The 13,405-nt window shown below is 46.5% G+C and overlaps 6 protein-coding genes across 6 annotated transcripts; 4 read left to right on the forward strand and 2 right to left on the reverse strand.

Annotated features, from left to right (window-relative positions):
• Window positions 1-1,181: 1,181 nt before the first annotated feature.
• AGABI2DRAFT_229633 (glycosyltransferase family 2 protein) lies at window positions 1,182-3,604 on the reverse strand. The gene is made up of 6 exons (XM_006457226.1): window positions 3,444-3,604; window positions 3,367-3,388; window positions 2,438-3,314; window positions 2,271-2,383; window positions 2,055-2,220; window positions 1,182-2,002 (listed from the first exon to the last, which is right to left on the reverse strand). Exons 1-6 carry the CDS (start codon window positions 3,475-3,477, stop codon window positions 1,730-1,732), a joined length of 1,485 nt encoding a protein of 494 aa, XP_006457289.1. The 5' UTR covers window positions 3,478-3,604; the 3' UTR covers window positions 1,182-1,729.
• Window positions 3,605-5,269: 1,665 nt separating this feature from the next.
• AGABI2DRAFT_123166 (hypothetical protein) lies at window positions 5,270-5,970 on the reverse strand (the record flags this gene model as incomplete). The annotated part of the gene is made up of 4 exons (XM_006457227.1): window positions 5,270-5,339; window positions 5,427-5,533; window positions 5,587-5,741; window positions 5,796-5,970. The coding sequence occupies 4 exons, from the start codon at window positions 5,968-5,970 to the stop codon at window positions 5,270-5,272; spliced, it is 507 nt and encodes a 168-aa protein (XP_006457290.1).
• Window positions 5,971-7,119: 1,149 nt separating this feature from the next.
• Window positions 7,120-8,053, forward strand: AGABI2DRAFT_181562 (hypothetical protein; the record flags this gene model as incomplete). The annotated part of the gene is made up of 2 exons (XM_006457228.1): window positions 7,120-7,228; window positions 7,304-8,053. The coding sequence occupies exon 2, from the start codon at window positions 7,322-7,324 to the stop codon at window positions 8,051-8,053; it is 732 nt and encodes a 243-aa protein (XP_006457291.1). The 5' UTR covers window positions 7,120-7,228; window positions 7,304-7,321.
• A 293-nt stretch (window positions 8,054-8,346) lies between these two features.
• Window positions 8,347-10,060, forward strand: AGABI2DRAFT_123168 (hypothetical protein; the record flags this gene model as incomplete). Its single annotated transcript, XM_006457229.1, has 2 exons — window positions 8,347-9,801; window positions 9,863-10,060. The coding sequence occupies 2 exons, from the start codon at window positions 8,347-8,349 to the stop codon at window positions 10,058-10,060; spliced, it is 1,653 nt and encodes a 550-aa protein (XP_006457292.1).
• An 811-nt stretch (window positions 10,061-10,871) lies between these two features.
• AGABI2DRAFT_51211 (hypothetical protein) lies at window positions 10,872-11,708 on the forward strand (the record flags this gene model as incomplete). The annotated part of the gene is made up of 1 exon (XM_006457230.1): window positions 10,872-11,708. A coding segment is annotated over one exon (837 nt), but the record flags the coding sequence as incomplete, so codon positions are not given.
• Window positions 11,709-12,784: 1,076 nt separating this feature from the next.
• Window positions 12,785-13,315, forward strand: AGABI2DRAFT_54979 (hypothetical protein; the record flags this gene model as incomplete). Its single annotated transcript, XM_006457231.1, has 1 exon — window positions 12,785-13,315. A coding segment is annotated over one exon (531 nt), but the record flags the coding sequence as incomplete, so codon positions are not given.
• Window positions 13,316-13,405: the final 90 nt, after the last annotated feature.

A 13,405-nucleotide genomic window follows, 5' to 3' on the forward strand; every position in this document is an offset into this window, starting at 1 on the left:
ATTTGTAAGTATTTGTGCATGTCAGCCTTAAGAATTTACAATAAGTAACTCTTCCGAAGCCCGATAACGCAGGCTCATATACTCATACCATCCTAACTTGAAAGAAAGGAACTTAGAAATGCACATCAACGATAAACGCCACCTCAATCCTCAAAAATACAACATCGTCACATCTCACAAACACGTCACCATTTTTCTTCTCCCGAGATCAATCATCTCACTGAAAATCAAAAAAAAAAAAAATCAAAAAAATCAAACCAAACCGGTTCACCAATAATCAACAAAAAAAGAGGTATAAAAAAGCATAATCACAAATGACATACTGTACCTACCCCGCATCCGCATCAACCCATTATCCAGCCACCATAACTTCTCTCTCTCTCTCTCTCTCTCTCTCCACTACGTACTTATACCCACCTTAATTATAATCCCATCCCATCCACCTCATCCAATCCATCCTCAAAAATCCCAAATACCCTCTCCTACTCTCCCACCACCTCCCACACAAAAAAAAAAAGTCAAAAAGCTCTAATATAGAACAACTTCCCGACTCCGATTTCGGAAACAATTCCCCGCCAAAAGAAGTAATAATGTAAGTTAAGTACATCTCAACCCCGAAACCCTAACCATCTGCATCAACGATCAAAATCATTCACCCGGAAAGTTGAAACATGATTTGAAAAAAAAATTGACACGAGATACCACTGCTTATCGTGTTCGTTCCCACCTAATCATGATCAATGATAAGTATATAAGTAGAGATAAGTAGTCGCTCACTAAAGTTCGAATCTCGATCTCCCGGACCTTACGCTTAAGTTGATCAACACCAAAAAAAAAAGTCCTTGAAATTTTCTAAATAATACAAATCCTTTAAGTATCACGACGTAAAAAAAAACCCTCCATCCCTCCCAATCCACGCTCGAGACAAAATCAAATCCTCGCTAACCAGAGTTCCCAGAGTTCCCAAAATGAAAGTCAAAAAAAAAAATCAAAAAGCCATAATAAAAACAAACGGAGCGAAGAAAAACAGTTCAAAAAGTGTCATATTTGTTTAAAAAGAATCTATCCACGCCCGAGCTGTAAAAACTGCTACGCATTATACTATACGATATTCAAAGTAAAAAAAATTGTAGTAAATCGCTACCAGAAAACGTCTCAGTCATTCAACAAAAAAACATCAAGAGAGATGTATGTATGCAGGTAGAATGATTTGTTTGGTATAGTGTAATCCGAACGTATGAGGTTCTGTATGATAGATAGAGGCGGTAAAAAAAGTCTGGAGGGGGGAAGAGGACAGCCAAAGCTAGCGAGCAAGGTTGCGAAGGTACGGAGGAAAGGATACTGGGAGGGTATACGTATGCGGAGTGATATGAAAGAAATCGAGGCGTAACAATCGGTCATGCAGTAAAGAGAAGAATAGGGAAAAAAAGAAAGAAACCAATACATACACAAGGTAGAGAAAAGTCCAAGAAGCTGCAAGATAAATGAATGCCCGGACAAGTATCAAGTTGAGCAGGCTGCCACACGGGAATCATAGGCCTACGCGGTGCATCCCCCATGAGAGAAAAAAAAGGAAGGGCAAGAGAGGGAATAAAGATATAGGAAACCTCACTCGTGCTTGATCATCTTGCCACCTCCTGAACTGTCTATGACCGACTATCTGCACCACCCGATTATAGCCATAACACCCAAAACAACGATGCATCCCCCTTTGCGACAACCGCCCTCCTCAGCGAGCATAGCCCACCTGTAACTCGACACCTTCTTCATCTGTTCTTCGATTTGCATTCCCTCGGTTCGAATAGGATAGCGTTGAGCCCGGTGTATCACGGTATGGTGATAGAGGTACTTGGTCACGGAACGGGGATAATGGGTTTTGAGAATTGCTAAAAGCGCCGGCCGGTTGCGAGTATGGATTATTAGCCGTCTTCTCGTTACCCGCATCAATAGCAGCGGTGGCAGCGCCAATGTCACCGATACCAGCACGTGTTCCCCATCCAGTCTGTATAACGAGGTTAACATATTTTCACATCGGGAAAAACAAAAAGACCCACTTCGTGTAGCGTGCAAAGGGCATACAGTTTCATGATAGCGAAATAGTACCCGAACAGAATGAATGCGGGCACATAAATGATGTCTTGAGGACGATTCCAGAGATGTGGGAGGAGCTTGGCTGTACGAGTCGCACTAAGCCAAACGACGTATGACAGGACGATATTCCTAGGAGAAGCATGAACAACCTAAAATCAAATGATTCTAAGGCTACTTACCACCAAGGCAAGTGATATCCACCCGCATCGACAGGGATCGTACTCTTGTAAACAAGGTATGAGACCAAACAGGGTCCGACAAGCAAGGTAAAAGGGTTAATGAGTTTGTCGCACTGACATAGGAAGTCAATCAACTTGAAAAGTACAAAAGAAGGCCAAGTACGAACCATGGTGTATGCGACGTAAGGATGCTGTGTCCAGATGTAGCGTTCCATGAACAAACTCCTCAAATCCGACCGCCAGGTATTTCGAGTCCAACGTAGCACCTGCTTCAAGAAGCGCCAGTTGGGCTTCATGGTACTCAAAAGCTCGGCTTCCTTGCAGACCTGAACCTGGGTGTTCCATCCGTGGCTAACCATCCATCGCGTCAAAAATTTGTCGTCACCCGAATTTAGTTGGTATTTCCCGAGCCAAAAGTCGTGAGTGAAGCCATGGAGAAACTCGGGGTCTTTGAGAATAACAGTGCGGTATGCGGCTGTCCGTCCTGATAAACAGGGTATACCGCCATCTATGTGTGTGGAGGAAGATATTTCGATATTTCGAATGGTAAGCCGGAAAGCGGCTAATACCTCCCAAACGGTCATCCTATTACCAACGGATTGTACTCGTTGACTTGTTCCGACACCACCGACTTGTTGGTCTTCGAAACAGGCAAGGACGTAGGGAAGAAGGGTAGGCGGCCAGATGGCATCATCGTCAGCAAATACAATGATGTCAGTGGTGCAGTTCTTGATGCCGTGGCTCATTTGGAGGCGTTTGTTGGCAAAGGGAACGGTGAGGACACGTATGCGCTCAGGATCGACTTGGTTAGCAAGGTCTTGAAGGGGTCCTAGCATTTTTTCTTCAGTGATGATGAGGATTTCTTTGGGCTTGCCGACGAGCCAGCTATGGGCGGCTTCCTTGAATTCCTCGCCGGCATCAATAGTGGGAACGATGATAGTGACATCTTCAGAGGCGACATAGGTGGGGTTTTCTGGGATAGGGACGGGGCGGTATGTCCACCACGCTGCCACGCGTATTAGGAACCATAAGTAGCGGTAAAAACTGGATGCGAGTCAGTTGGTAAGAAGACGGGAATTGAGGCGAAGAAAGCTACCCGATAATTCCAAAGGGGACGACTAGGGGCGAAGTAAGACTCGGGGGACGAGTGGGAGAAAGAAGACGGCAACTCACAAACTGGGAAAGAGTCGGCGGTGAGGTAGAGCATTGAAGGAAGACGAAAAAGAGCGAATTATTCCAGCACGAGAGAGTCTAAAGGCCAGTGAGGCCTCTCAGGCGGAGGGGGGCGGGCGGGGCTGGACTGGGCAGAGAGAGTAGAGGAGGATAACAAAGCCTGGCCGATTCGCAACGCCCCTTGCACACTCCCACGCCGACCAGCCCAGCGGAGTTCAAATCACCGACAGGCACGTGGTCCATCCCATGGCAACTCGCTACCCGCATCACCATATGCACGTCGGTCTCATTCCCCCGCCCGCCAAGCCAATTCATGTGTAGACCTGTGTATCCATACATACAAAATCATACATATATACCGCCTCAGTTACACCGCCCATTGCTTAATATTTCAAATGCCAGCCTCCATTGTACCCGCTTTAGCACGATCGTTGAACGCCATTTACACATCAAACCAATCACGGACGAACCAACAGGGCGGCAACTTCCGCCCTACTTAATTGGCAGTTCTGCCGAACAACTCGCAACATATGGGAAAACTACTATCCCCGCAAATACCTCCCGTATCAAAGAAATCAACTGCACACCGCCTCAAATCTATCTTCAATACCAAAAGATCGCTCAGAGACACTCAACGATCGCAAAAAAATCAAACCAATCAACGCCGTCAACAGATCAAGAAATTCAATCTCAGATTGAAGCTGTCAGTGGAACGAAGCTACGCCGCCTGCGGCTTCCATTTCTCGTACTGAGAGCCTAATTCCTCGACTCGAATAGCTTCCTTAGACTAACCAAATCAAGAGGACTAGGCTTCAACGTCTTCGACATCATAATCAACGATGACGGTATAGATTTCTCATTCATGTCTGGGGAAACTACGCCATCGCTCCAAATCTTGAAAAGATCGCCGAAACACCGCCCGACATCAGACTGCAGGTGCACTGTCTGAGAACGTCTCGTGTCCGTTCATCGTCCAGCCATCCAAAGCAAGGGCAACAGACCGACACCAATTAAAAGGCCTAGAATCAAAAGTTGCGTGTGAGTTCTTATGTACAAGACGCCACGATACCGAAATAAATATAGTTCCAATGTTAATGATCCCGGGTCCAAAATTGTCCACGTACTCTAGACTCCAGAGTCCACTATTCACAAAAAAGCCCAAATCAAAACTTGTCTTATCCCCACTTCGAGGCGCCTCACGACCGATGAAGGCCAGGTATAATACGTCCAACTGTCTGAAACTTTTCCAGAACGCCGGCACCTGTTATGCATGGCATGTACGGCAAGCAATCATCCGCAGCATACTAATTTTTAGCCATCACGAAAACCGGGTACACAAGTTCGAAATAGAAGATGTCCACATTGGTTGATTGGTAAAATCATGAGAAATAGCGCCTTCGGCTCCTTTTCCAATGGATTTGCGCAAAAACGAAGCTTTGAGTTCCCGTGTTTGACCACGACGAAAAAACTTAACAAAATCAACCTCCAACACATCCTCAAGCCAGATTTGTCTTCCTCCATTGTACTATGATGTATGGAAAAAAGTATAAAGCTAAGAGAAACATTACCGAAGCGGATTTTCAATTGCTGCGCTCGTAATTACCAATTTCCCCGAATAGCGTAGCTCGGATAACTTGACGCAGCTTGCAGTTGATCAGGTGAAAGTTTGAGGACATTTTCTTATTGTATTCGATGCATCGATCATGGAGTTTTATCATACTTTCCGCCGCTATATGTCTTATCTGGCATCCGTCATCGACAATAAATTTAAAAAAGGAAAAAGGAATGTATGCAGACGAAGCGACTCGTGGGCATGCCCTCGTTGTCTATCGAAGGTAAAGCAGCGAATCAAATTCAGCTAGACTGGTGAATATTCTGCCGGTAAGATAGCTGGTCCTGGTTACATTTCAGCGGGATCGATATCAGTGTGGGTCCCACTAGTGACAGCCGATTGGAAGGCTGGCCGCTGTAGTATGGACCCACTGTAGAGAACTAATATTGCTGTATTGAGTTTCTGACCCATGCGCTCTTTTCGATCCATATGCCCTTCCGTTGGCGACTCGATACAGCACAAGGAGATAGGCGATGATCTTGATAGAGGTTAGCAATCAAACGTGTGTATGATGGAGGTTGATGTGCTTACCTCAATGTAGAGCTGAGTATCAGTAAAGAATTGTTGCATTGGGTGATAGAGAGCAAGGAGTATTGCCAATAAAATTGTCCAAATAGCCTCCGTAGCGTAAGATTCGATAAGCATAGCGACAACCTTCATATATGGAGTTGACAACTGCGGTTTCCCTGGAAATTTATTAACACCACCAGCGATATTTTAATGCTTAGGTTCTTTCATACCCATTAGTTTTCTCTGATGCCAACTCTCAACGACGAGAAATCCGGCAATAAAGATGGTAGGAAGGGTGATGGTCGCTGCCTGGAGCGCGAACTCTGCAATTCGTGTCTTCAGAGCCTCACTGCCTAAGCCTGCGCCCGAAGATATGACGATCAGGAATATCGATCTGATCTGCATTGCTAGAATGGCGTAAAATTGAGTCTGTGAGTTGGCAAGAGACTCTCAAAGACTAACCTATGTAACCTAAAAAACATAGTAAGGGTAGTGTGACAACGAGTCGGACATATCTGGTGCCGCTCCAGACAACCCATAAGCGCCACAGCTGGGAAAAGAGATCCAAATATTGTAAGCGGGAAAAATAGAGGAAGAGGAAAAAGGAATGCACCTGGGTTGCCGCTGTTAATATATCAACTACAGAACCGCAGACCATGCCTACGCCGTATACTGACCGGTTCACGAAAGTTGTGTTCTCGTACAGCAGCGGACTCCCGGGGAAATTGGCATGCTTGATATATGCATCTTGGATAATCCACGCGTTCATTACGAGGAAGTAAAGTCCGCAGAGCATTATAATGGTGGAACATGTAATCATGAACTGTGCTTGTCTTCTTCTATCACGGTCCCGGAGGTGAGGAAGTGACGCATGGAGATATAGACAGTAAATGGGAACAGCAATGCCATAGAGTGTCCCGCCTGCAGTTGTACTGCTGACAAGTTCCAGTTGTGTGAAGAAAAGTAGCGCTCCCTGTAGCGGAGGATTTGTGTCCATTGAAAAGGTGGAGAGTCGTTAATGGCATAAACAGGGATATTCTACTTATTTCAATGTAACGGTTCGTTGACTCGGGGACCGAAGAATGTTGCGCCAGGTCGAAAAAAAATTTCTCTCTGTTATTGATTTAAAATGTAGTTCAAGATATAGAGGCAATCAAAATGATACTCCACGAGTAACGTCGAGAGAGAAACACTGTAGATCTGTGATGGATCTTGATTTTTTGACTTTCACCTGACCGATCGGAGCGAGTTTCAGCCTGAGTCATTGACTCTGAATCGTGTGCTACCACCATGGCCAGTTCACAGTGAGATGAGTGAAGTTAAGGAATTCTGAGTCCCCGCTCAGCACGTCTGTCATTGGCTGATCCAATTGTATCATTGGGTAGCGGTAATAGTGAATGAAGCTCACTGTTTGTGGATCCACTCAGACGGCCTTGGTAAGAGCGTGGACATGTCCGAGTTGACTGACGATACAAGGTGACTCATTGAAAGTTGAAATTTTGAAACACGGAGCTACTTGGACTTGAACCACCACGTGGTCAGGTTAGCAATCCTCCCACCAGAGGCAAATGCGACGGGACCTTCCACTCAGTAGGAACCCCGTTAGCCCAGAACTTGGGCTACCCCAAGACTGGGGCACCAAGCGACGCTGCGATCCGGAAAGGTGCAGGGCTCATTCATCCACGGAAACGAAAAACCTACTTAAGGCTGACAACATGACTTTCTTTCCCATCTCTAGAGGAATCATACCCCCACCATGTCCCTCGAGATCCACGAAGGAGATACACCAATGCTCTCCCCGCCCACTAAAACCCCCTTGGCCGTAACTCCAGCCACCTCATGCCCAACCACACCATCCCCGATGAAGAAGAGAGGACATATGACCTCCTCGAATCTATACCCATCCAAAAAACAGGCGACGGCCTCTCTGCGACCTGACTGTGACCAGCCATGCCCACACGACTTTTGGGTAACTGTCTGGTTCAACGGTGAGCGCACGGCCAATCCCGCTACCGTCAAAGCACACACAATCCTCGCCGCCTTCAAAACGTCGGGATACATCACAGCATGCGAAATCACGCCGAGTACTGGCCTGTCTAATGTCTTCACTGACGACCAACTGTGGGCAAAGGCAACTTTGAACTACCCGCCGTCCTTAGCTACCGACCTCCTCGAGTCCCCTATCATCACTACAAACCAATCGGTAGTACTCTTCACGCCATACCCGTGCCCCACGAGCTCCATCTCCCAAAAGGAGCTCGATTATCTCCACGAGAGACGTACCACCAACTCTCAGGTGGCAGACGACATCAAGGTCCACTCGATCATACCGGGTGGACGACCATTCACATGGAGCAGGTCAAGACTCATAGAACTAAATATCCACATTCAGGATAACGAAGCCCGTAGAGTCGAAACGCCGACAATCCACATCCTTCAGGAGCTAATCGATATGATGGAGAAAGTGAATGCACACGAAAATGTTTGACCATCTCCCCATTAGCTACCTCCCTTCTCCATAAAGGTGTCGATAGCCATGCGGTCTGTAAAGAAAATTTTCTACTAATCTCCATATGAATAACATTGCAAATTCTTTTCTTTTGTTACCCACACGGTGCCCGCTATTCTACCATGCGTCTTGCGAAGAAATTTGCTAAGTAAACCCCCATCTGTACTCGATCGCATATTCCTCTACCCGAAAAACACGCGGTCCTCCAGAAAATCTATCAAATGATCACCTTATCTCCCGGTGCTCTTCAGTAAACAGAACCGGAATTACACATGAAGCCTGAATCTGCCCGCCCGCCCTCTCTAGAGACCTTGGAGAAGAACTCACGAAAGAGATCTCTAAGCAACTCAATCAGCTACGCCCCACCCGGGAACAAGCAATTCAAAACGGCGCAAAGTACAACGCCAGGCCACCTCCTCCCCCCAACTCCCATAATGACCCCAACCCCTGAGGAAACCCCCGCCCACACCGAACCATCTAATATCAACCTCGTACAAACCTCGCAAAATGATGGAGACTCCCATATGGATGACCCGAACGTTGGAAACAGAGACGACGAAGCGACCGCCAATCCCGGCAAGGAACTCGTGCAAATAAGCTCACTGGGTCGTGTCAGCCATAACGATCCTTTCTCCACTCCCACCCATGTTCCCCAAACCAAACCAAATGGGCAACACAAACCGACCTCCGCCCGTAACAGAATTACATCGGCCAGACACCCTATCGGCCACCCACTCCATCCCGATACCCAGGCCCCTCGAGCCCCAAACAACGCGCCGAAGCCTACCGGACGACCTACACACACCGTCAACGGAATAGGCATCTCCCCAGCGCCCACACAATCTAGCCTCCAGCTCCAACCCGGCTACATGCCGAACCCAATCCTCCTCAGCCAACCTCTACCAACGTCTGAAGACGGTATCATAGTCATAGGTGACTTCAAGTATACCGAATACCCCAGCGACTCCGCTCGCCTCTATCCACAGCTCGGATGCAACAATCTCCTCCATCATCAGCCCCAACAAGTCCTGTCCTGGACTAGTAAAAAAGGGAACAAGGTACTCGTTCGCGAATTCCACGCGAAATACGAGATTGATGTCGAAGCGAGAAGGAAAACTAGAGATAACATCGAGGAGACAATCACAAGCTTCCTCGGGCAAGGAGCATCTTTTGAACTCAGCGATCCCAAAGTTAACCCTCTAGCGACGAGGAGCAGGATAGACCCACCATGGCATACCCTAGTCTATGATCTCCCCAACAACCACTTCGTCAAGCTCCTCGCCCATCCCATAATTGCGACACCGAAATGTGTGTTAATCATCTCCCCGTTCCACCAAGTAATCCCCACCTTCATCACCAGTATCACGGGTCTTACGTGCAAAAGCAACACTTCGTCAGGACAGAGGATTGCGACAGAAGCAGTACGTCGAGGTCTAATAAGCAACACCTCCCTCGCCAACGACTTCGATCAAATCGCCGGAGACGGAGCTTTTCAAAAACTAATTGATGAAATACAAGTCTACTTCGTCAATACCTCCGACACCCACCCAAACGAAGGATGGTGGAACGTTGAATCGACCGGCATGCCAAGAACCATCACTATCGAACAATACCAGGCCCTGATGGATCGTATCAAAAAGTTAACTTTCCCAACCGATGACCACGGCGACGGAATCGCACTTTCGAGATCACGGGAATGCATCAACTGCAAGTGTTTATCCCACACCGTCAGCCTTTGCCCGCTCTACAACATGAAAGGCTGGCTTGGACCATCAAAAACGGACCTAGAGAGTAGATCGCGAAACACAGCCACCGCGGATCAACACTCCGGAGGTCGCTCCTCACGCGGAAGAGGCTCTTGGATTAGAGGACGAGGCAGCAACAGAGGTACAAACCGGGGTTTGTCTAGAGGCCCCAACAGACGTGGCTAGCGCTGAAAGTAGACCTTTAAACTATTCCGTACCTCTTCGTATCCTTGCCTTATAAAATGTTACCTATATCTCGCGTCTAAAATGATAAAAGTCTCTGTCTTCTACTAAGCAAACTGAAAACCTAGACACTATAGACTGGCTGCGAGCCCAAATATACCTCTCGGAAGGGAAAGCCCGCTTACGCCAGAGGGAGTCGCTACCCCAAGCCCCAGGCATAGCAAAACAGTATGGGGTCTGTAAAACCCCCCTCCGAACGGGATGGCTTACCCATAGGAGGTAACCTAGCTTCTAACAACAACTTAACATATGAATTCACAAACACAACGCTTGAACATGACGGTCATGGTTTCACTGGAACTTCGGGCAGAGGTGAAGTGTCAGGAGCCGCCGGTCACGGAGCCAATGAAAGCCCGAGGGGATATGCAGGCGGGAACGCCCACCCTTCACTATCAAACCACACCCCAAGTAGAAGAGTGGGTGGCAGACGGTGCAACAGACACCGCAACGCCTCGACAAACATCGAGCATGATACCCCTGAACAAACGAGAAGAGTTAATACCTCACTTCGCTCAACAACGGAACGACCAAATAAAACTACAAGAGCAAACATAAGAATAGCCACTCTGAACGTTCAGGGGAGGGGTAGTCAAACCCTCTTTGACGGAAAACATAAGTGGCATGCGATAAACAGAATGATCCTATCAGAGAAGATAGGTGTACTATGTGCGCAAGAGACTCATCTCTCATCTGACCAGACTAACGAGATAAACAATTTCCATAAAAACCTACAAGTATTCTCTACAGCTGACCCAGAACAACCAAACTCCAAAGGAGTCGCAATCGCACTAAATAAAAAAATTACAAACACTCAACAAGCTAAAGCGACTGAAGTAATCCCAGGAAGAGCCCTAATGCTTGAACTACCTTGGCATGCGAACGAAATACTAACCATACTGGCAGTATACGCACCAAATGATAGTAACGACAATAAAAATTTCTTGACTTCCCTAAACGAAAAATGGAATACCGAAAACCCCACCCTACCCTACCCAGACATCATTCTGGGCGACTTCAACATGACAGAGGATGCTATAGATAGATGTAATGGAACTCTTGACCCTCCTGAAACGACATCAGCCATGGCAAATCTTAAATACACATTATCACTTGTCGATGGATGGAGACAGACCTTTCCCACCGAAAAAGCCTACACGCTACAACACCGAAGTAATCACCACCGCTCACGAATAGACAGGATATATATGACCCCTTCCCTACTCGACATGGCCGAAAACTGGCAGATCGACTACCCCCCCATAACAACTGACCACAAAATGGTCACCGTAAAAGTTGCACACACAGACGCCCCACACCTAGGAAAAGGTAGATGGGCAATTCCCTTTCACGTAACAAACGAAAGAACATTCCTAAAACAAATAGAAGAAAAAGGAAAAGAAGCCTTAACCATAGCAATCGAAATCAACGATGGCATACGAGAAAGAACCCCAAACACTAACATACAGAAGCTATGGACAGATTGGAAAGACTTCACCATCGAGTGCGCCAAAAGGAAAGCGAAGAAAAAGACCTCTTACCTAGACAAATTAAGTAAAACCATTGAGAGAGAAATTAAAAAGAAAAACAACGATGGCACCGATGAATCAATAGATAAAAGTCAGGCTGTCGCTGCACTAGAACAACAACGCTCCGAAATAGAATCAGAAAAAGCCCTAGCCAGGAAAACCAAATCAAATGCGCAGTTCCGTCTAGAGGGAGAAACAATATCCAATTACTGGATTAAACTAAACAAAACGGCCAAACCTAGAGACACCATAAAGAAACTTCGCAAACCGGATAACTGCAATAATCCTAATATAAATGAGTACGAAACCAGGTCAGAAAACATGGCAGAACTAGCTCGCCACTACCATGAGAACCTACAAAAGGCAGACATCAGCCAAAATGAAGATCCTGAGACCAGATCCTTCGACATAGAAAAAGTAACGTCGACAGACCTACCAACTCTTCCAAATACCCTTAAAGCAGAACTAGCAAAGAAAATAACACCGGATGAAGTCGACGTGGCACTCTCCTCAACCGCAAACCGTAAAGCTGCGGGTCTTGATGGAATAACGTATGAAGTGTACAAAAATCTAAGAACGTGACACCAGAACTTGAAAAAAGAAAAAAGACAAGGCTTCGACCTACCTGAAATGCTCTCCCTCCTCTTCAACGAAATTGCCGAAAAAGGCCTAAATGAAAATTCTACGTTCAACGCGGGATGGATGTGCCCGATATATAAAAAGAATGACAAGCTAAACATAGCTAACTACAGACCCATAACGGTCCTAAACACAGACTATAAGTTAATGGCTAAAACCCTACAAGCCAAACTAGCTACGGCAGCTCCAAACATAATCCACCAACACCAAGCTGGTTTCATGAAAGGCCGCTCCATTTTCGACCACATTAAAACCATCCAAGCCGTTACCGAGTATGCAGAATCCATGAATGATAATGAATGGGATGGTCTAATAGTAGCGCTAGACCAGGAAAAAGCATACGATAAAATTAGACACGACTACCTATGGAAAGTTCTATACACTATGAACCTCCTCGAAGATTCATTAACACAATCAAAGAAATGTATAAAGGAGCGATGACCCAAGTAATGATAAATGGCTTCTTAAGCAACCAATTTGAAGTCAACAGAGGAGTACGCCAAGGCGACCCACTATCATGTCTCCTCTTTAATTTGGCCATTGAACCTCTAGCCCACATGATACGATCCTCCCCACTCGACGGCCTTAAAATACCAAAACTAAATGAAAGACTAAAAGCCTTACTCTTTGCCGACGACACAACGGTCTTCCTCTCGAGCAAAGACTCATTCGACTCGCTTGTGAATATCCTAGACTCATGGTGCTCAGCGGCCGGTGCAAAATTCAACAAAAATAAGACCGAAATAATCCCCTTCGGCTCGCAGGAATATAAAAACTCCGTCAGAGAAACAAAAAGACCGCATGCTGAGTCCCCTATGCTTCCAGATAACATTAAAATTAACCAGGAAGGAGAACTCACTCGTATCCTGGGAGCATGGTTTGGAAGCCAGGATCCCAAACAACCTTGGACATCCATCATCGACCGAACGACCACAAAACTCCACGAGTGGCGGAAATCAAGCCCCACCCTGGAAGGAACACGATTAGTCAACTGGATGGAGAACATGAGTAGCACTCAATTTCTCACAAAAGCACAAGGCATGTCAGCAGAAGTAGCAGATAGATTCGAAAAAATGACGAAGGAATTTACCTGGAACTCCCCAAGAGCAAAGATTCGCATGGATCTGATGTCGCTACCCATCAGACAAGGAGGGAGAAGAATACCGGACGTTAAGACG

The sequence above is a fragment of the Agaricus bisporus genome (genome assembly GCF_000300575.1).
Source record: "Agaricus bisporus var. bisporus H97 unplaced genomic scaffold AGABI2scaffold_16, whole genome shotgun sequence".
Classification (NCBI taxonomy): domain Eukaryota; kingdom Fungi; phylum Basidiomycota; class Agaricomycetes; order Agaricales; family Agaricaceae; genus Agaricus; species Agaricus bisporus.